The 22816-nt window shown below is 34.5% G+C and overlaps 1 protein-coding gene across 2 annotated transcripts in view; it reads right to left on the minus strand.

Moving 5' to 3' along the window:
• The window catches only part of TDRD3 (tudor domain containing 3), a 161996-nt gene that overhangs the window by 89760 nt on the left and 49420 nt on the right, over window positions 1-22816 (minus strand). For both annotated transcript variants that reach the window (XM_080798603.1, XM_080798604.1), the window contains exons 2-3: window positions 16102-16186; window positions 10542-10607 (exon numbers count right to left, since the gene is read on the minus strand). In XM_080798603.1, coding sequence (XP_080654729.1) covers window positions 10542-10607; window positions 16102-16186 — 151 coding nt within the window. The remainder of the gene's footprint in view (window positions 1-10541; window positions 10608-16101; window positions 16187-22816) is intronic.

Genomic DNA, 22816 nt, shown 5'->3' on the forward strand with positions numbered 1-22816 from the left:
CAGAAAAGGAGGTACTATTTATTCGATTCTTCTTAGAAGAGTCTACAATCTTTTCATGGTCACTTCTCCATGAGAATCATCAAGCCTTAATATTAGTTATTCCACAATTCAGAAATGTTCTATATGTGAGCCAACAGATATAATGAATATTTTCATTATTATGTTTACAAAATTCAGTTTATTATACTCTGTAGTAAACAAAATACTAGAAGTATGAGACCTAAATAAAACACAAATAGTAGGATAAAATGCTATAGTTCTAAGATTATAAATCCTAACTTTATTATTATTTTTTTAAAGATTTTATTTATTTATTTGACAGACAGAGATCACAAGTAAGCAGAGAGGCAGGCAGAGAGAGAGAAGGAAGTAGGCTCCCTGCTGAGCAGAGAGCCCGATGTGGGGCTCGATCCCAGGACCCTGGGACCATGACCTGAGCCGAAGGCAAGGCTTTAACCCAGTGAGCCACCCAGGCGCCCCTAAATACTAACTTTAAATCCTGAATCTAAAATCATCTAAAGGTGGGCGCCTAAGTGACTGAGCTGGTTGAGCATCCAACTCTTAATTTTGGTTCAGGTTAAGATCTCAGCATCATGAGATCAAATCCAGCTTTGGGTTCCATGCTCAGTGGGGAATCTGCTTTCCCCTCTCCCTCTGCCTCTCCCCCTGCTTGTGCATTCTCTTTTTCTCTCTCTCTAAAATAAATAGATAAATCTTAAAAAAATAAATAAAACCATCTAAAGGCATCCACAATAATGAATGAAAATTAACCTCAAAATCTGTGTCCAACTAGTGTCAAGGGCAACCCCAAAGTAAAAAAAAGATATAAATTCTAGATGAAAATAATAAAAAACAAAGATTAATCTGCATACAGTGTTAGAAATTTCAGAACATTGGTCACATTATCCATTCAGGCATCTACAGTAAACCTCAATTTAGTGGACATTTTCCACCAGAGAAGATCTATGTGTGCTTCTGGCAGTAACAATCCTGCAATTGAGAGAGCCTCGACTTTGGGCTAGTTGAAAAGTAGCAAAATTAATCTTAGCCAAAACCTCATAGCACCCCCACTAGCTCCAGATATCCCTTCTAGAAGAAAGCACTGTTGATTCAGGTGCCCATAATTCCCCATAGACAGATCAAGAAACATGAAATCACAAGAAAATATCAAGAGACTCATAAGGAAACAAGCCATAAAGCATGAGAATCATAGAAAAATTAAAAATTAAAAAAATTAAGTCTCCAAGGCCTGGGGAATTTGGAATTATCAAAAACAGACTACAAAATAATAAGCCTGGTCTAGAGAATTTATATAGCTTGTATTAGAAGAGAGAGAAGAAAATTAATGAGCTAAACTAACAAGTTATGAAAAGAACAACAGACTGAGCTCAAATGAGGTAGAAGAAAGAAGATAATATAGAGAAATTAATGAAATAACAAACAAATTCAAGCTTAGCAAAGACTAGTGTTGATTCTTCACAAAGACTAATGAAACTGATACTGAACAGGACTGATCAAGAAGCAGAGAGTAAAGATGCCAATCAGTGACTTAAGAGATAATATTAATAAAAACATTCAACATACTTTCATCAGCAGTAAAAAAATACAAGAGAACTATGCAGAGCAGTCTAAATATCTATCAACTAGTAAATGAAAAGAAGAAAGTGGTATATCCTTACAAAGGAATACTACTCAGCAATAAATAGAAACAAACTACTGACATATTAACCTCAAAAACATTCACTAAGTTAAAGACGCCAGATACAAGAAAGTATATACAGTGTGTTTCCACTCATGTGAAATGTCAACAAAAGGCAAATTTACAAAGAAAGCATAAAAGAATATACAGATATAATATTAAGAATAATAAGTACAAGTTAGCAGAATTTAAGATCAATAGACAATTATCAGAGAGAAAAATCAGTAATTTTTTAAAAACACCATTTACAGCAGCAAAAATAAAATACTCCAGGAATAAAGCTTACAAAAGATACATGGGGCGCCTGGGTGGCTCAGTGGGTTAAGGCCTCTGCCTTTGGCTCAGGTCATGATCCCAGGGTTCTGGGATCGAGCCCCGCATTGGGCTCTCTGCTCAGCGGGGAGCCTGCTTCCCTTCCTCTCTGTCTCTGCCTGCCTCTCTGCCTACTTGTGATCTCTGTCTGTCAAATAAATAAATAAAATATTTTAAAAAAAGATACAAGAACTCTATACTTTCATAAATTATAAAACTATGGAAAAACTAAATAAATGAAGAGATACATCTAAGAGTGTGCTAGAGGCAGCTCATACCAGTTCACAAGACCCTATTATGCACATTTCTTCCCAATTCTGGCATCAGTGATGTCATGGTGTAGCTTATAATCAGCCATGGTGATAATACTCTTGCTACGAAAAGTAGCAAATGCTATGCATTAGGGCTTTTTTCTTCTCTTCACAGAGGCAGCTTATAAGCATTTCACTGATAATATGGTAACATAATGATATCAATTGTCTTTAAACTGATTGGCCCAACAGACACATGAAAAAGTGCTCCACATCACTCGGCATCAGGGAAATACAAATCAAAACCACAATGAGATACCACCTCACACCAGTCAGAATGGCTAAAATTAACAAGTCAGGAAATGACAGATGTTGGCAAGGATGTGGAGAAAGGGGAACCCTCCTACACTGTTGGTGGGAATGCAAGCTAGTGCAACCACTCTGGAAAACAGCATGGAGGTTCCTCAAAAAGTTGAAAATAGAGCTACCTTATGACCCAGCAATTGCACTACTGGGTATTTACCCTAAAGATACAAATGTAGTGATCTGAAGGGGCACATGCACCCGAATGTTTATGGCGGCAATGTCCACAATAGCCAAACTATGGAAAGAACCTACATGTCCATCAACAGATGAATGGATAAAGAAGAGGTGGTATATATATACAATAGAATACTATGCAGCCATCAAAAGAAATGAAATCTCGCCATTTGCGACGACATGGATGGAACTAGAGGGTATTATGCTCAGCAAAATAAGTCAATCGGAGAAAGACAACTGTCATATGCTCTCCCTGATATGAGGAAGTAGAGATACAACGTGGGAGGTTTGGGGGATGGGAAAAGAATAAATGAAACAAGATGGGATCGGGAGGGAGGCAAACCATAAGAGACTCTTAATCTCACAAAACAAACTGAGGGTTATCAGGGCGAGGGGGGTAGGGAGAGAGTGGTGGGGTTATGGACATTGGGGAGGGTATGTGCTATGGTGAGTGCTGTGAAGTGTGTAAACCTGGCGATTCACAGCCTTGTACCCCTGGGGCGAATAATACATTATATGTTAATAAAAATTGAAAAAAAAAACGGATTGGTAAATTCAGTGCAATTTCAATCAAACTCCACATCTTTTTTTTTTCTTTTTTAAGATTTTATTTACTTATTTATTTGACAGAGAGAAAGATCACAAGTAGGCAGAGAGGCAGGCAGAGAGAGAGGGGGGAAGCAGGCTCCCTGCTGAGCAGAGAGACTGTTCTGGGGCTCGATCCCAGGACCCTGAGATCATGACCTAAGCCGAAGACAGAGGCTTAACCCACTGAGCCACCCAGGTGCCCCAAAACTCCAACATCTTCTAAGAACTTGATCATTTGATTCTAAAATGTATACCAGTGTGGGGGTGGGCAAGGACAGAATAGCCTAAGGAAGAGTAACATATTTTACAACCACAAGATCAGAAAAATTTGATCATTTCAAGTGCCACAAATGATAGAGATTAATGGTATCTCACACATACTACTGAAGGTAACATAAATTTGGTGCAACTACTTTAATAAATAATTTGGCATAATCTTATAAAGTTCAATACTGGCTTAGCACTAGAACATAATAATTCAATCCCTGGTTATGTTCCCCACAAAAACTCTTACATACATGCCTCAAGAAAAATACACAAATTTGTTCCTAAAAGTAGTGCATCTATTATAAAAACAAAAGAAAAAGAAAAGCATTTAAATATCCATTAACAGGAGAATGAATAAGTAAACTGAAGTATATTTACACAGTTTAGTATTATATAAAAGAGAAAAATGAATGCATAACAGATATATGCCACTTGGACACCTATTAGACACAGAGCACTGAATAATAGAAGCAAATTACAGCAGACAGTATGTTAACGTTTTATAAAGCTTAAAAATAAAAATATATATTGTTCATGAACAATGCCATATGACTAAAATATTTTTAAAAGTAAAGTTAAACTCAAAATTCACAACAATCTGCTCTTGGTGTGGGAGGGAGGAAGCGCTAGGACACCCAGGTAGGCAGAGTGGTGCTGTAACGTTCTAGTTCTTCTACCAGGCTGAGACTTCAGACGTGTTCACTTTATTATTAAGCTTAAAGCATATATGTTTGTATATGTTAAATATTACATTAAAATAGTTCAAATAGTTTACATATATTTTGAAATTAAGACATTGGGTAGTTCACAGAAATATCAGGAGAATTAAAGAACTAGGTCTGCTGCCTACACAGAGAGAAAAAACACGCATAATCAAACCATAGAAATGGTTTAGTGGCCATGGTGTGTTGGTAAAACAACAGTTCTTGGATGGGGAGGGTAGAGGAGAAGCCTTAATATTTGTAGCATCTGCCAACTTTCATGGCTGATTTCAACTACCAAGATGTTACTGAACTCTAAACTAGGAAGACATGCTGACAGTCAGCGTTTGTGAGCTCCAACGAATGGGACCCAGCACGCTCCAAGCGTCTAGGTGTACACCTGTTCCATCAGCCTCACTGGCCCTAGACACACCTACCCCAGGACTGCTGCAGCTACTACCCTAGAAACTCAAACTCGCTGTAGCTTCTACCACTAGCATTCACTATGGTTCCTGCTTATTTGAATGATTAGCCCAAGTCCATAGAGGCTACAGATGACTAGCAAGAGCTGAGGTACATATGCATGGCATAGTTGCAATGGAGGCTGCAGAAAATGTGTCTGGCATTTTCCTTCTCTCCACCACCATGACTGGAAAGATGGGACATTCCCACACATACAGGAAGAGAACTCAGGTTCTAGGAATCACAAATGTCCACTATACTTATCTTCCGTGTATTGTTATCAGTCAAGAATTTGTCAAGCTGTTTTTTATAGTTTGTACAATAAACCTTTTCATTGTATATATCGTATATATATAGTATTATATAATATGTATTGTTATAATATATATTATACTAGTGCGTGTGTATATATGTATATATATACACCTATACGCACATTCACTCTCCTATCCTAAGATTTTGAATATGCCCCCAAATGGGGATCTGCCCACTATTACCTCACTGGGAAGCACTCCTCTAAAAACTAATGGTCTAGCAAGAAAAGCAACCTCCCCACCTCACCAAGCTGAGACAGCTGCCCTTTCTTTACAAGTACTTCTGACATAATATTGATTTCACTACATGAACACGTAAGTTTCTTGATCTCTCATTAGGTTATGTGCTCCAACAAGGCAGGGGCTGTCCTGTTGATAGCTGCATCCCTTGAACTTAGCACAAATGTGCATTCAAAATTCCTTGATAAATACAGTATTTCCTTTGTCTTCAAAATAATTTGCCTTAGTTTACCTCCAGATCTATAAAGTGTGATAGGATCACTTGTGTATCTTAAATGAGAAAACTGAGAGCAGAGGGTAATGTATTCTGCCAGATGTTATTCAGCTAGTAGGAGGGAGAAATAGGATTCAGATTGAGATCTGTCTTATACCAAAGTCTGTCGTCTTTCTTTTTTTTTTTTTAAAGATCTTTTTTAAATTTCTTTTATTTGACAGACAGAGATTACAAGTTGGCAGAGAGGCAGGCAGAGAGAGGAGGAAGCAGGCTCCCTGCTGAGCAGTGAGCCCAATGCGGGGCTCGATCCCAGGACCCTGGGATCATGACCTGAGTTGAAGGCAGAGGCTTTAACCCACTGAGCCACCCAGGTGCCCCCTGTCATCTTTCTATTACGCATTTTAAAACTATAACAAAATTTGTTTACAAAGCAAAAGCAGATACAGGTCTAAAGGGCAATGGAAATACTGATGCTTAAAAATTAATTCTGCTCAAAAGGGGTCAAGAAAATTAGGAGAGAAGTGGAATATGAATGGGGATTTACAGAATAAATAGCAGTTTGCCTGGAAGCATAGACAGATTTTAAGGAAGTTAAGTTCCTTCATCTCTGCAGTAAAAAGAGGGCAGTAATCACTTCTGTTTTTCTGAAGACTACAAAAATAGCGCATATAAACTGCTTAGCATTGGATATAGCAGACCAGATTTTCAGTAAGAAGGAGGAGGAGAAGAAAAAGAAGAGTTTGCTGGAAATCAGGGCTCTCCCAGATAAGTTAGAAGCTTGTACCAAAAAAGATCAAGAAAAAAGTAAGTCAAACGCACTGGGAATGCTGGAAAAAACAGCTTTGCAAAGGTAGTCCCTCATCCCTATCTCAAATTTTTCAAGCTATATTCACATACAGCGAGAGTATAAATGTAAAAAAAAAAATTATAGGGGCGCCTGGGTGGCTCAGTGGGTTAAAGCCTCTGCCTTCGGCTCGGGTCGTGATCCCAGGGTCCTGGGATCGAGCCCCGCGTTGGGCCTTCTGCTCAGCGGGAAGCCTGCTTCCTCCCCTCTCTCTGCCTGCCTCTCTGCCTACTTGTGGTCTCTCTCTGTCAAATAAATAAATAAAATCTTTAAAAAAAATTATAAACAACAGTAAAAAGAAAATTTCTGAATCCTAAATATGGTAATACCTTTACTAGAAGACGACCTAAAAGATTCCACTCCTCAGACATTTTAAAAACAGAGTATCATAAAAGCTTATTAAGTGAGAAATAGATATAATCTTGAATAGGTTCTTCCAAACTTGAGATCCCCTGTGAAAAGCATCAATTTATACATCGAAGTATGTAGCACAGAACATAATTTCTCTTATTCAATCATTCAGTGCAATTATAGCAAATGAAATATGAGGAAAACACTGTGGGGACCCCCTCCGTCAAAGGTAACCCTTCTACTACGGTATCATTGGCCTATTTCCACACCTCTATCCTTCACCTTTTTAGCTTTTTGTTCTCTGGGAGAATTTAAAAAAAAAAAAAAAAAAAGGTGAACAGTTTGTTTTTCAATTATCAGAAGACTATTTGCCTATTATATATTGTTTAGTACAGTCATTTTTAAACTCCACAGAAACTCCACAGAAGTTCTACTAATATTTGCCAATAAACACTTGTAAATAAAGCAAAGTAAAATCAATATTTCAGAGTAATCCATTGTTCTGAAAAGTAAGAGTGCATGTTTAATTTTAATAACTCACCAGAAGGAACACTGACAAATTGTATTATTTACCAGAGAATAAATTAACATACATAAAACATGATATGATTTTATTTAAATTAAAACTTAAAACTTTTTTCAATTATTTTTCTTTTGAAAAACATCTAATTTTCTAGACTGATGGTGAAAGGGCATTCACTTTGAATTTTAAGGCAGCAAAGCCATCTTGTGGTTGATGTCGGTACTGCTAGAGCTTTGAGTGCATCCCTCCCATTTGTAAAATTAGGTCTTTAATCACAGTTTGACCTTTAAAAAGGCATACACAACCTGTCATTTTTAAAACTTAGAATGAAAAAATACAGACCTGAAAGTCTTTCCTTTTTAGGGTTCCACAGTAATGCATAAGGTCATCACGTAGCTGGACTGGTAAAGTATTTTTATAATAACCTCTATAATTCTATACTTTGGTTCAGAGGCTTAAGCTATGAAAATCACTACTGCAAAATATTAAGCTTAAAAAAAGAATATGAAAAATACTAAACAGTTTTGTAGAAATAATAGTTTTACTTCTTTTTTTGTAATGACTTTGTTCCATGATTTTTAGCTTATAAGCCACCAGGTTCCAAGAACTTATAATATCTAAGAAATGCAAAGTCTGCCCTAAAACACTCAGAAAAAAAGTTGCAAAGGTAGCTTCCCCACCACACCTCCCTCCACTCTCACAATCTAAACCTCAAAGATAAACTGCCTATGGGAAGACATGGCTTAGGCTTGGAAGCCTGGAGACAGCAGTCATCTTCCCCCTCAGCACTTTTTTTTCCTTTTTAAGTATTTTTCTTTTTTCTTTTTTTAACACCCTGGGAGTGGGCGTTAAACTCATGACCCTGAGACCAAGACCTGAGCTGAGAGCAAGAGTCAAACACTCAACTGACACCCAGGCACCCCATTCCCCTTCGGCATTTTTAAAATTTGTTTGAAACCTTTTCATTAAGGTCATGGGCAACCTTAGGGAGAAAATATAGGAACTGAAAAACAATGTTAAGAGAATGGAAGGAAAGAGAAAAGAACCTGAACAAAACTATTATATTAATTAATGATTAAGTTACTTGTACTTTTTGCCATTCTACTTTCTTCCAAATTAACAGTGATAACTAAAAACAATTATTAAGACTTCAGCCTCACACCCCAGATGACAATGCCTTTCTGAAGGCCCCAGATTTGTCTTAGAACAAAAAAAGATGTAAATTCAATGCATCCAGGATTAACTGTCTTCTAACTACAGGCCCACAATCTTTCTTACCTGATCACAGTTCAATCAGCTCTCCATTTTTCCTTTCCACTCTCAAATTCCTAAATGCTAAAAATGGTATTATCCAAGACTTAGTAAATATATTAACAGTACACACCATGTGAGCATTTACTTTTGGCCTCTTTTGGGAGAAGTCTGAAGACTCTTCTCTACACTCCTTTAATCTACCTCCAAAGAGGATTACTGCTTTGATGTTAGTCACTTTTCCTATAAAGAACACTTGTACTCATAAGACCTATCCAAGACTGCTGCCTAATCTGGGATTCTATAGTCCAGAAACTTGCTAAGTATGCTTCCCAGACCACCAGAATCAACATCCCATGGAAACTTGTCCAAAATACAGATTCTCAGGCTCTATCCTAATTCAATGGAATCAGAAACTGGGGGAATCAGGGGGTAAAGGGGAGGGGCTGGCCATCTGTGTTTTATCCAAGTTTCACGGTGATTCTGGTATACGATGAAGTCTGAAAACTACTACCAAAACCAAAAAAAGAGATGTATGGAAACTGGAGAGAACTCTGAGAACAATGAAGTTGAATGGAAAATTTGAGACAGAATAAACAAAGGAATCAAGATAACTAGCTTTAGCAAAAGAAAACTGTGGCAATGACATTTACAAGTCCTCAAATATATGAAGAATTATTCTCAAGAGAAAGTAAGCAGATGTTCTCCATTCCCTCTGAGGGAAGATCAAGAAGACATTACGAACTTTAAGTTGTAGCATAAGAAATTTAGATTAGGGGCGCCTGGGTGGCTCAGTGGGTTAAAGCCTCTGCCTTCAGCTCAGGTCGTGATCCCAGGGTCTGGGATCGAGCCCCGCATCGGGATCTCTGCTCGGCGGGGATCCTGCTTCCTCCCCTCTCTCTCTGCCTGCTTCTCTGCCTACTTGTGATCTCTGTCAAATAAATAAATAAAATCTTTAAAAAAAAAAAAAAAGAAATTTAGATTAAAGTAAAATTAAAGTTTGCTGACACAGAGTATTGTTAAATATTAAAATGAATTGCTGAGGAGTTTATAGAACCTCTTCTCTGAGTATCTGTCCAAAAAATGAGAGTAGATTAGAATTCTCATATGGCTCTTTCCAGCAAAATGATTACCATCATTTATATAAACAGATTAATACTTAGAAAATGTGAGAAACCTTTTTACACTATATACCTTTTACAATTATCTAATACCGAAGTGTTAAAATGGTAAGAGTATTTATCCAAACACAAAACATACACACTGAAAGTTTTTTTTTTATAGATAATGACGTTCTTTAATAGTTCAAAAAATGACCAATAGCACATAAAATCCTTGGCTGACACAATTCACATGTATTTTCAAATAAAAGAAGAAATACATGTAAAAAAGAAGTGAAAGATTGAGTCGTTGGTATCTAAAAACTGTATCCCTGCACAATTAAAAAAGATCACTGCACAATTCATAATATGAATATATATATGAAATTATTGAATCTATATGACATGTATAATACATACATATTATGTATACTATGCACTAATAAATATATGTGGTACAAAATGGAAGCAATAACCAAATGCACAGCTTTGATGAACTGCTCTTAATAACCTCTCACAATCTTACAATTTTATAAAATAAGTTCATTAAATAAACATGGAAATAGGTAACTAAAATTAAAAGGTACAAAAAGGCCCTTGTCCTGTATTCTAGCAATATTTGCTAAGTCTCACATTAATGAGCATATAATTCCTGAAACTGACAGGTTTTTTTTTTAAATGTTTTAAAGTCACCAAAAGTTTAGAACTTCAAGTCAATAATTTTCCATTTGTACAGAAAGTCACTAGGATAACTCTGTGACCTAGTCACTTCTAAAATATTTTGCAGTTGCAGTCTTTACTGACAAAATATAATTCCAATAATTTAGTAAATGTTCATATTTATTGTAGTTAGCATAATTTAGGAAGTTAATGTTTTTCTTTACCTTTTCTACCTTTCCACCATTGATGTCACTGGGGAGGAATTTCTTGCCAATTGTTCTTAAGTCTGTCTAAAATAAAAATATTATTATTAAAATATAATTATAGAGAAAAGTAAATCTAAATCTAATCTTACTCATAAACAAAAGATGAAATTTACTAACACCTGTAGAATAAAATTTAAATCAGTATCTTTTAGCTGATTATGAGATCTATACATACAATCGATCTTTTCAAGTAACATAGTACCATACATATGTTATTGCACACTGGTAAGCTGAACAGTAATGTTTAAGGCCTTAGTTCTGGTTATATTCCTTTCAATAACTTACTAAATCTTCTCTATTAAAACCTAATACTTGAATTTATATTACTGTAGTCTTACTAAAAAAATAATGCCCCAACCCGAGGCCAACTGACTACTTTTAAGTATATAAACAGAATATATTTTTGATAACTGAATCCTATATAACACTCATATGAAGAGTCATGAAAACACATTATTCTTTTGGCTGTGATACCTATTACAAAGCTATGTAACATACAAATATCCTAGGGAACAACACCACTGCAAAAGCAAGAATAGGAAGACTTTACTATAGTAAAAGTCCGTATTATTTGCTTAAACAAATTACAGAAGTCAAAGTTAGTGAACAAATGACTAAGTATATGAAAGTGCAAACCTGGGCAAAGCAAAAATGAAAACATATGAACTAACAAACAAAGTTACAGCATTTCTGATATAAAAACAAAACTTCAACTATACAATTTACAAAAAAGCAGAACTTTTAAGGATATTGTCCTCTTTAGGAAGTAAAAACTGAAGGAACAATAAGAAACTTGCTCAGAGGAAAATCAATACTCATGAAGAAGGCCTAATTATTTAAGCTAAGAAATTATCTTGATGACAGAGTGTGAGGTTAGACTGATAACTGAATTTATATTGTTCCATTTTTCTTTAAAATATAACAAGAGCTCTTCATCTTCTTCAGAGCAGAATAAAAGAAAATAGACTTAGAGTGCATTTAATCACAAAAACTGTAAGGCAGAAATTCATGTTAGACTTAGGGGGAAAACACTAGATGATTAAAATTACTGTGACATAAAATGAAGACATGGAGAGAAGTAGGATAACAATCTACAATAACAGAATGTCCTCTTATTTTAAATATCAGTATGTGGTCAGTTTAAGAAATGAGCATGTAAATTACACAATCCCCACAGATCTTTCTAGTCTTTTACTACCTTAATTCATATTTTAATTCTCAATGTAAAGCAAGCTAAGCTAAAACTCACCAAGTGGAGCTGCCAGGCAAACTAAGCCCCAAATCCAAAACACTTGTGTAATAATATGTTAGCTTTATCATCTTTGCAGCCTCCATTCAGTAACAGAGTGAAATTATAAGCATACCTTTTCACTCTGAAAATACTGAGTAGCAATGGGAAAAAAATATTTTTATACTAGCCTTCTATATATTAGGATTGTTTTATTCCTAATGTTAATTACACATGAAGTACTTGGTACAACGAATTGCAAAGAGTAAACACTTAATGAATGTTAACTATCATGTTTACTTGTTAATATAAATATGTACATTTTGTTATCTGAACATGAATAATCATCAAGTTAGTAATACAACTAACAGTTCATAAAAATATAGGCATCATTTTGAAGTCACTCAAAGGCTCAAATATTTAAATATGTATGCAAAACAGAATATGTACAAATTTTATGATATACCACTGTTTCTCATTTCTGGTTTTTAGCAATAATTATGAAATTTAATTTAAACCAAAATGAGGCATCAATATAAAGTTGAAATAAACACTAAATTAAAATCCTAAACTCTGAATCATTACAAACTGTAATTAACTAATAGGACCATGGACACCGCCACAAATTCTCTAAATCCAGCTTATTCCTCTATAAAATGGAAAAAATATCACCAAGCTTATCTCATAAAGTTGTTATCAGGCTAAACATTATATTCAAAGACATTATATTCAAAGTTTATATGACTTTTAAAGTGCTAAACACATATATAATGAATATTATTTCATTATTCTCTGAGCAAGATGAAAATGACCTACCAAATCTTTAAACATCTTAAAATCAAAATCAAACTCTAAGTACTCCAAAGGCAATTTCATGATTCAGATGCCAATATATGAGGATCACTAGTAAAACTGGGTCCAAAAATGCATTTATATTGGACATAAAAAAATTACGCAGGAGAAATATTTAATCTATAACAACATATGCACTTGTGCACACATACAAAAGATTCCTGACTATTTACTCGAGTAAGTTCAATGGAATATCTATTTGACAAGTCATTTCATATTATGCAGAATCTTAAAAGAAATTTTTGAAAATCTGTTTTTAAATTTTTACTAATACATAGTATTCAGTAATTTAAGACTGAGCTATCACTTAATTTACTTGTGAATAATTCAGGTATTTAAGCCCAAAACTACATGCTGGATTTTAATGTCATTTCTTAGTATTTTTACTCCCCATTCTACAGAGCAAAAAATTAAGAACCCTCCTTTCAACATAAAAATCTATACAGAAATGAGTTATACAGCAGCTCTGAGGCTGCTCTTTTTAGAAGGGCTTACTTTTACAAGGTTGGCTCTAGGCTGGAATGTGGGAACTTGCACTTGAACATTTCCTAACTGAAAATGTGGTTCACTGCCTAGACTATTTATATAAACAGTGTGATTTGCGGTGAACACCTGCTTTTTGGGGGGGAGGAGTCTTACAACTGTTCATTTAGGCAGAGAGTGTCTCTATAAGCAGACCAATAAATGCACTGGGTGCGAGTCCCTAGTGGACTTCCCTGGGCAGAAACACTGTACAGTTACCCTTGCTTTTCAAAAGTTCACATTATGCCACTTTGCTTTTACAGAAGACCTACACGAGTTTTTGCTAAATGAAAGAAATTCAAAGATTTTCATTTTATAGGCAAAGGAGAAAAGCAAAAAAAGTGTTCAGTGATTTTATTATATTGAGCATTTATAGAAACAGAATGCACCCCAAACAGCGAGAGGGGCACTACCAAGCTTCTTCCCCAGGAACTATACTCAGCATCTCAGCATCAAGCTGCAAGAGTTTTGAACTGTGTTCTGGGCATCTGTGCTTTCTCTTGATTTATTTTGTGTATCCTTTAGCAAGATATGCCCTAAGGTAACAGAAAAACCTGAGAGGTTACTTTTTGGGTCTGGGAATGCTCTAAAATCTTTCCATATAAATTAATGGTAATTACTTCTTCATTCTACACCATTTTGGCTTACAAAAGGTTTTGCCCGAATGTCTACATATTTTTTTTAATTTTACTTTTTTTTTTTTTTTTTTTTTTGAGAGAGAGAAAGCGCGCACACACATGAGCTGGAAGAGTCGGGGTGGAGGGATAGAAGGAGAAGGAGAAAGAGACTCTTAGGCAGGCTCCACACCCAGCGCGGAACTCAAGAGTCAGATGTTCAACTGACTAAGCCACCCACATGCCCCAGGAATGTTCTACTTTTGGGTAGCGCGGAAAACCTATACATATATTATTGCATTTTCATTGCTAGATAAAGGAACAAGCTCAGTGTGTCCCGAATGGGAGGAGGGGGTCATAAGAAAGCTTATGAATGGATTATTCTCCCAATATGTAATAAGTTATATATAATAAGAATCAATAATACAACTCTTTTTTAACAAATGACTAATAGCCCCTAATCTTTCAAAAGCTGAAAAAAATTCCACAGAAATACTACAAATGCCTGACTTTATTTAAAGGTCATAAGCTTGAAAGGTAAATTATCTGTCTGGTATAGACTTCATCCTAATTAAAGGTAATTCTTTTTCCTATTGTATGGCATGAAAGCTTGGACTGGCATATTCAACCATATATTTCAGAGAAAATTATAAAGACAAATTAATTCATAAAATAATGGTCATCATGTACCTCTTATATACATAGGACAAATACTTCATCTTGATTTACTTTATTTATAGTTTCACATCCAATTATAGAGAGATCATTGCTATTTACCGAAGTTCATAAATAAGAAAAAGAAGAGCAAAAATAAAAAGAAAAAAAAAAGGAAAGGAAGAGAAGACTGTCACAAAATCTTCATCATCTTTAGAATTTTTCTTTAATGAGTTCTTTCAATATTTTTTAAAAGTAGAACTCACTTATTAGGGTACAAATTTAAAAAAAAAGTTAAAGTGTATAGGGAATATTTCCATTTGTAGTCATAGACAACATGCATAATTTCTAAAGTTTACTTTTTTTTTTTTAAGATTTTTATTTTATTTACTTGACAGACAGAGATCACAAGTAGGCAGAGATGCAGGCAGAGACAGAGTGGGAAGTAGACTTCCTGCTGAGCAGAAAGCCCGATGCAGGGCTCAATCCCAGGACCCTGAGATGATAACCTGAGCCAAAGGCAGAGGCTTAACCCACTGAGCCACCCAAGTGCTCCTCTAAAGCTCGCTTTAAAAAATTTTATTCTTTTATTAAAAACCTACATTCTTAGCTCAGAAACAAAAAATGACCTTGTTAATTTTATTGAACAAAATTCAAAGAAGCTGAAAAAAATGACAGAATTCAAAACATAAATTTTATCTAAGTCCATTTAATGGTATATAAATTAACATAAAAAGAAAAACTTATACACAGTTATATATTTATTCATATTTTAAATGTTATCAGTTGCTGCCATTTCTGCTTCACATTATACCTGTGTTGCAGTGATATGGTGGATCTGTCATTCTCTTATGAATAAGAGAATAAGTAATTCTCTTATGAATTTTGTTGACTACTTATCACAATGTATAAATTTAATTTATAAATTATACATTTAATAGACTGTTATTATACAGATAATTTGAAAATGCTCCCAATGGGGTAACTGGAAAGATGAAAAAAAGAATATTCATTTACTTACACCTAAATTTCAAACAATTTTTATAACTCTTCAAAAAAATCCAAAAGCCAATCCCAATTATGGAAAAGATACAGCTATAGAGATACGTTAGAAGGACAGAGATTGAAAAGAAATATATATACAACATAACTGTAACTATGGATAGCCTTAATTTTCTTATTTTACTTTTATTTTCTGAAGTGTTCTACAATATACATTACTTTTATCAACAGGATAAGTTATTTTGAAACAAAAAATACAACTGTCAAAAAGCTATAACCTACCTGGAGTTCCTATGTTAATAAAGTGATTTGTTTTAATAAATATGAACAGCAGTTTCTGCTATTATATATCTAATGTAAATGTTATGAAAGTCTCTGATCACTGGGGGGAAATGGGAATCTTAATTGCATTTTTTTCCTTTCTTATTGGACTCTATATAACAGTTGTTATAAGAAACATAAATTTCTAAAAATTGGGTTGATATGAGATTACCGAATTCAAAAAACATCACTGTAACTTAAAATACACAGTAAAACCAAAAGATGTCCTCCATATACTTTTCTCAAAATCCAGATTATTCTGTAAGACATTTTTCATGAAAGCTTCTAGATTTAAAATGTTTATAAGTTAATAAATAAAACCTACATTGAGAGCAATCAGGATGATGTCATTTATATTGACTTTGTCAGGAGAACTTGTGCAAGCTTCAATGCCTTCATCTGAAAGATACCTGTTAAAATAAAATAAATGACTTAATATTTCCTAAAATCAAAATTAACCAAATTATATTCTTTAGTCAACACGCAATTTTGTTCCATACTATAAAAAGCTTCTACCATAAATATTAGGGAAAGAGCTCTGGATATTCCATTTATTTACCATTTCTGATAGAACAAATGTGTAACACAAATTTTCCCTCTTTTGTATCCTTAAAGGGATGCTGTATTAATAAAATTATCCATACGCTTTCTGAGAAAAGCCATTTAAATATCAAAATACTTCTTAATGAATGTATGAGCTACTCTTACTCTTATGCAAATATAGTATCTGTCTTAAATATTTGTTAATACAGAAGTTCTTAGAGACTTGAGATGTGCTATAAAAATAGAACTAAAAATAACAGATTTAAACTTAATCCATGACAATTTCCTATCTGCTACTTTCTTATATTATCTTCTCAGATTCCCTTTCCTGGACATAACATTCCTGAGAAAGATTTAGTAAATATTATTGACTTAAAGTGGCACACAGATAGGCAACTTTTTAGCTTATACCTTTTACTTTTCCTGTTCTCTTTCAGTTTTTTTACTCATTGTCTTATTGCCTTTTGATCTTTTATTCAGTCTAAACCAGTATCACATCTGTTGCAGACAATAATTAATTCAAGAGTAAAAAGATTATTGATTCCAGGGAGAGAATCATTTCTACCCATTCATTCATGCTCAATGCAGGCATTTTAAAATTCTTTGATAAATTCTAGAATTCAGGTATTATCTCCCCCAAAATCCACCCATACAAATGCCCATTAACATCTCACATCTTTTACTTTTTTTAAGATTTTATTTTTAAGTAATCTCTATACCCAACATGGGGCTCAAGAGTCGCACACTCTACCAACTGAGTCAGCCAGGCACCACCCATCTCACATCTTTTATAATCAGTATCAACTACTTTAACAAAAGGGCTGGTGCCAACATTGCCGCTGCAGGCATTCTCCCACTGAAAAGATACAGGAGTGTTAATCTGACAGCAAGCTCATTCCTGGTAGCCAGCAATTCGACCACCAATACCCAACATTGGAGTGATTCTAAGACACGTATCAATTTAACTCTACCTGGAGACAACAACCAACGAGTCTTTAAGGAACACAGACTGAATAATTTCTCAAAAATGAAGGAGCAAGTGAAAAGAAATGTAAATTGAAGAATGCAAAAGAACAATAAGAGATTAAAGTTGATAAGCCTAGAACAAGACCAGGGAGATAAAAGTATACATATCAAAGCAAGAATGTATTAAAACAATTATATAGTATTGTTTTACAATGATGAAAGAAGGCAAGTAGTTAACCAGAAGTGTTAAGTATGTACATGAGTCAGTAAGAATGAATGCAGGGGAGACAGTAATATCATAGTACACAAGTGATCAGGGAATACAAATGTCTATAGTCAGCATAGACGGTTGAAACACTGCTTTAATTAAAAATGGCTGTTAATTTCCTTACTATGTTGTTAAATTTTCATTGGGCCTATCCACTGACTATATGTCATTAATCATCTTACAAATTCAGTTTTAGAAATATTAAGTCCCTATTCCTGTGAAAGGTAGTATGTGAGTCAGTAATAAGATTAGTAAAATGATGAAAATTAAACACCTGCCTTCAAGGAGTTCACTGCCTCATAAACAGCACAACACAATAAATATATAAACATGCAAGGCCAAAATATTATAAATGAAACATTACAGGGACTCAAAGCAGCTAGGGGATGGGAAACAATGCACAAAAGGGAATAGTATAAGCAACAACATAAAAGTAAAAAGAGTAAAGTAGATTCTAGTGATAATAACCTGTAATATTCTGGCTGGAAAATGGGGAAGAAATGAGAGACGAGTATAGATTGAGATGGATTATAGAAAGCAACAGTACACAAAGAGATATGGTGATTGATCAGATATGCTGATTGAGTAATTACAAAAACACAACTTTCAAAATTCCTACACAATGTGGAAATAATATGCGATGACTAATAAAATACTTCGTTTTTCTAGAAAGGTATACCTTTAGAATTTAAAAGGTCATAGGAAGTTAGATGATCTGGAATAAATCTTTAAAATAATCAAAATTTGGGGCACCTGGGTGGTTCAGTGGGTTAAAGCCTCTGCCTTCGGCTTAGGTCATGATCCCAGGGTCCTGGGATTGAGCTCTCTGCTCAGCAGGGAGCCTGCTTGCCTTCTGCTCTCTCTCTGCCTGCCTCTCTGCCTACTTGTGATCTCAGTCAAATAAATAAATAAAATCTTAAAAAAAAAAAATCAAAATTTACCTCTTCAGTTCTAGAGATGAGGAAAAGAAGGCCTAAAGATGTTAACAGAACTTCCCCCAAATAGAAAATTAAGTGACACAAAGTTAAAACAAGAATGCCCCCTGACTCCCAGTTCACCAGTCTTTTCATTACAACATACAATTCTTACTTACCAACTACAACTGCTAAAGTTAGAAATAAGATCTTTTGACAAATGTAAGCCAGTATCCGCACAAATCAATTTCCTGGTCCACTAGACAATTTTACCAAACACACAAAAAGGGACAACTAGGCAAACTCAATCAGTGAGCTCCACAATATATTAAAGAAGAATATATCTAGGGGCATCTGCGTGGCACAGGTCCTGATCTCATGGTCATTAGATTGAGCCCTGCATCTGGCTACATGCTCAGCACTAAGTCTGCTTAAAATATTCTCTCCCTTTTCCTCTGCCCCTTGCCCCTGAGTGCTCTCTTTCTCCCTCAAATAAATAAATCAATCTTTAAAAAAAAAAAAAAAAAGTCTAGTTTCATAGTAAAAGATGAGAGAACTAATACTAATAATTAGAGATTAAAAAATTGTAAAAACATAAAAATACCTATCTCTACATAATATAAAAAGGAAAACTCTAAAATTGTAAAGATAGAAGCCATAAAGAAGGGGAAATTTGACTTTATACATGTGTAAGTCAACTATCATGTGATTTCTTTCAAATAATGCCTATTAAATGCCTCCTGAATATAACAAATTTTAAAATATGGCTCAGTCTCAATTTCCACATCTTACAAGTCTCTCTTACTCACCCTTCATATTTTGAAAAATCAAAGGATTTGAGCCTTACAGCTATACTCCTATCAAGGAACAGTAGACCTATTCATAGCTCTCCCCAGTAACATCTTGGTGATCCTTCTATAAATACTGTACCATTTCCACTGAAGGACTGCATGAAAATTAACCATAACTTGGGACTTACAAATTCATCTTGTTTTTATAAACATTTAAAACTCCAACACTATCAATGAATAAAACAAATAAAAACTAATAACTAATAAAAGTCAAATTCCCAAATTGGCTTCAACTTGTGTGACAGTAACGCAATAACTGAAAGACACAAAATTCAGCAGTCTTAATGTGAGAAATTTGGGGAAAGACAAGAATTGAAAAATTAGAGCAAGCGTGCCAGATCTGATCCCTGTACACGTCTGCACGATGGACCTGGAGGGAAGAGAATTATAATCAGTTTCCATGTACCATCTCAGAGCACGTAAAACCCAAGGGCATACAGACCTTAAAGAAGAAACAAACCCCAGAGAGCTCTTGTTTACTAAAACAGCAAAAGCACATATTTTTCCATTCTAGTAGAGATTTTGGAACAGTGATGTTATAAAATCATTCATTACTATTCTGTACTAAAAATACACTGAAATACGTTTTATTGACATGCAAGGCACTAAGGGCTAAATTTCTTCATGATACAGAATAGACTAACATTTCTCACTAATTTTAATTTCAAATAATGTCATTTTAAGTCACAGTTTAATAAGTGCTCAAATTAAAAAAGAGATTTTAGAAACTTCTTCCTTTTTTTCATAGATAGAACATATAAAAAGTCCATCTTACTCAGAGTCACTTAATTTGTAATCCTGAGCAACTCTTTTCACTTTAGAAGTGAAAGCTTCAAAATTATTATCCACCAATTTGGGGAGAGGGATTTCCTATTACAAATAACAAATATATATTCAATGAGAAGGGTCACACACAGCCTAAGCACTACTACCAGAACCCTCTTCATTTCATGTTCAAAAGTCACCTGGGCATAAAACAAACAAACAAAAAAACCAACCATGCCCAAACTACACTTCAAGAATCTCAAATGATAGAAAACTGTGATAAAACAAATATTTTAATTATTTTTAATTATTTTAATCTCATTTATTTGATTGAGATAGTGGATCACCATTAACACCTCTTATTACTAATAAGGGAAAAAGACAGCCAATTTCCCTTTCATTCATTCCTCTGAAGCAGGTAAAATCCTTGAGCCTAACTTATTCGCTGGCTATGATGGGCACAGAATGTGGAGGACAAGGACAAACTGAATACTACATGCCTCATCTACAGGGAGCAGCCTTAACTTGCCTCTAGTTGACTATCTGTAGGAGGACAGGTAAAGCAGTTAGTATTAGAGCTTCTCATTTTTAGCTTTTAGTTTTTTGTAAAGCAATATATAAGCCAAACAAAACAGAGTTCAGCCTGCATGTGGAACACACACTGTTACTTTGTACTTACTAATCATAGTAGTTTATTAAAATTATCTGCTTATTTGTTCCTGTATATTTTGTCTATCTTTCGCATGCAAGTTTATACCAAAGTGTCTCTCAAATGATGTAATATTCATGGCTGACTTGGGTCACTTTGTATGACTTGTAGAAAGCAATGAACACAACTATGTAGGTAACAAATGCTCTTACCAGAGTTCTCTACATCAGACTACAAAATGTCAAATCATTTAGTTTGGCGGAAATATTTTACAAACTGGACATATATGGAATTGATCCTTATTTCAGATTTCCAGACTATATAGGGTTTTTTTGTTCTGTTTTGTTTTGTTTTTGTTTTAGGGAAGAAGAATATTCTAATTAATTGGCCAGAAACCCTAATAAGCAAACATTGGTTTTCTTCCCCTCCACCCACTTCATCCATTCAAGCAGTTTGAACTAAGACCTGAATTCCTAAAGTAATGAAAGACAGAATCTATTACTGCACATACAAATTAAGTTGATGATACAAGAAAATTCTTTAAAATGCCAATGAGAAAACTAAGAATGAAAACATTCTTCCCAAATGGATAGAACAAAATAAAAAAATAATGGACATATCTGGACAAAAACTTACACAGTAGTCTTAACTATCTCTGAATAAAATCCAAATCAAATGGCCTCATATGGTTTTAGTGGTATTTGATCTATATATGATTATTTGTTACCACATTGAGATGAACAGACCAAATATGTAATCTGAATATCAAAATGGGAATTTTAACAAGTGAATTCTTGTTTAAACACAAAGAAAAATAACTAACTTTCAATTACCTAAGCTCATATGGGGAAAGAAGAGGATAAAATATGAAATAATTAAAAAAAAAAGTTACATTCAAAGGTATCTTTGGTCCTGTCTAATATGGAAGTTGACAACCTACTGCAAATTCTCAAAACATTAGAAAATATATATATATATATATATATATATTTTTTTTTTAAGTAAACTCTACTCCCAACATGGGGTTTGAATTCACAACCCCAAGATCAAAAGTCACATGCTCTACCAACTAAGCTAGCCAGGTGCCCCCTCAACACATTAAAAAATATTTTACAAAATTGCCTGAATAAAGAGCTCTCTATTCTCTCTGCCTATCCTGTTTCCATTCCCATTGTGTAAGTGGACTGTAACATGCTTGCCAAAAAATTCAGTTCTTGCTATTATTCTTATACCCCAGAGACACTGAAATAATAACTTGCTAATTTCCTCCTCTAGGGCAGGAGAAAATGACTTATAAATACCTATTTGTGAATACAATTTGGGAAAATATAATGCAGGCATACTTTGTTTTACTGTACTTTGCTATACTGTGCTTTGCAGATATCGTACTTTTTACAAATAGAAGGTTTTTGGCAACCCCGTGTTGAGCGTCTATTGGTATCATTTTTTCCAATAGCATTTGTGTACTTCATATCTGTTGTTATACTCACATTCTCACATTATTTTAAACTTTTTAAAAATAATATTTTATTTATTTATTTGAGAGACAGAGTGAGTGAGCAAGAGAGAGAGAGCACAAGCTGGAGGAGGGGCAGAGGGAGAGGGAGAAGCAGACTCCCTGCTGAGCAGTGAGCCTGACATGGGTCTGGATCCCAGGATGCCAGGACCATGATCTGAACCAAAGGCAACCGCTTAACTGACTGAGCCACCCAGATGTCCCAATATTACAAACGTTTTCATCATTATCATATTTGTGATGGTGATCTGTGATGATGATCTTTGATGTTACTATTGTAATTGCTTTGGGGTGCCATGAACCACACCCATATAAGAAGGTGAACTTAATCGATAAATGTGTGTTTCCTGATGGCTCCACCAACCATTGCTCTCTCCTGTCTCTCCCTTCTCCTTGGGCCTTCCTATTCTCTGAGATACAATGCTGAAATTAAGCCAATTAATAACCTCACATTGGCCTCTCAGTGTTCAAGCAAAAGGAAGAGTCACCTGTCTCTCACTTTAAATCAAAAGCTAAACATGGTTAAACTTAGTGGGGAAGGCATGTAGAGCGCTGAGACAGGCTGAAA

This window comes from Martes martes, assembly GCF_963455335.1.
Source record: "Martes martes genome assembly, chromosome: 3".
In the NCBI taxonomy this organism is placed as follows: Eukaryota; Metazoa; Chordata; class Mammalia; order Carnivora; family Mustelidae; genus Martes; species Martes martes.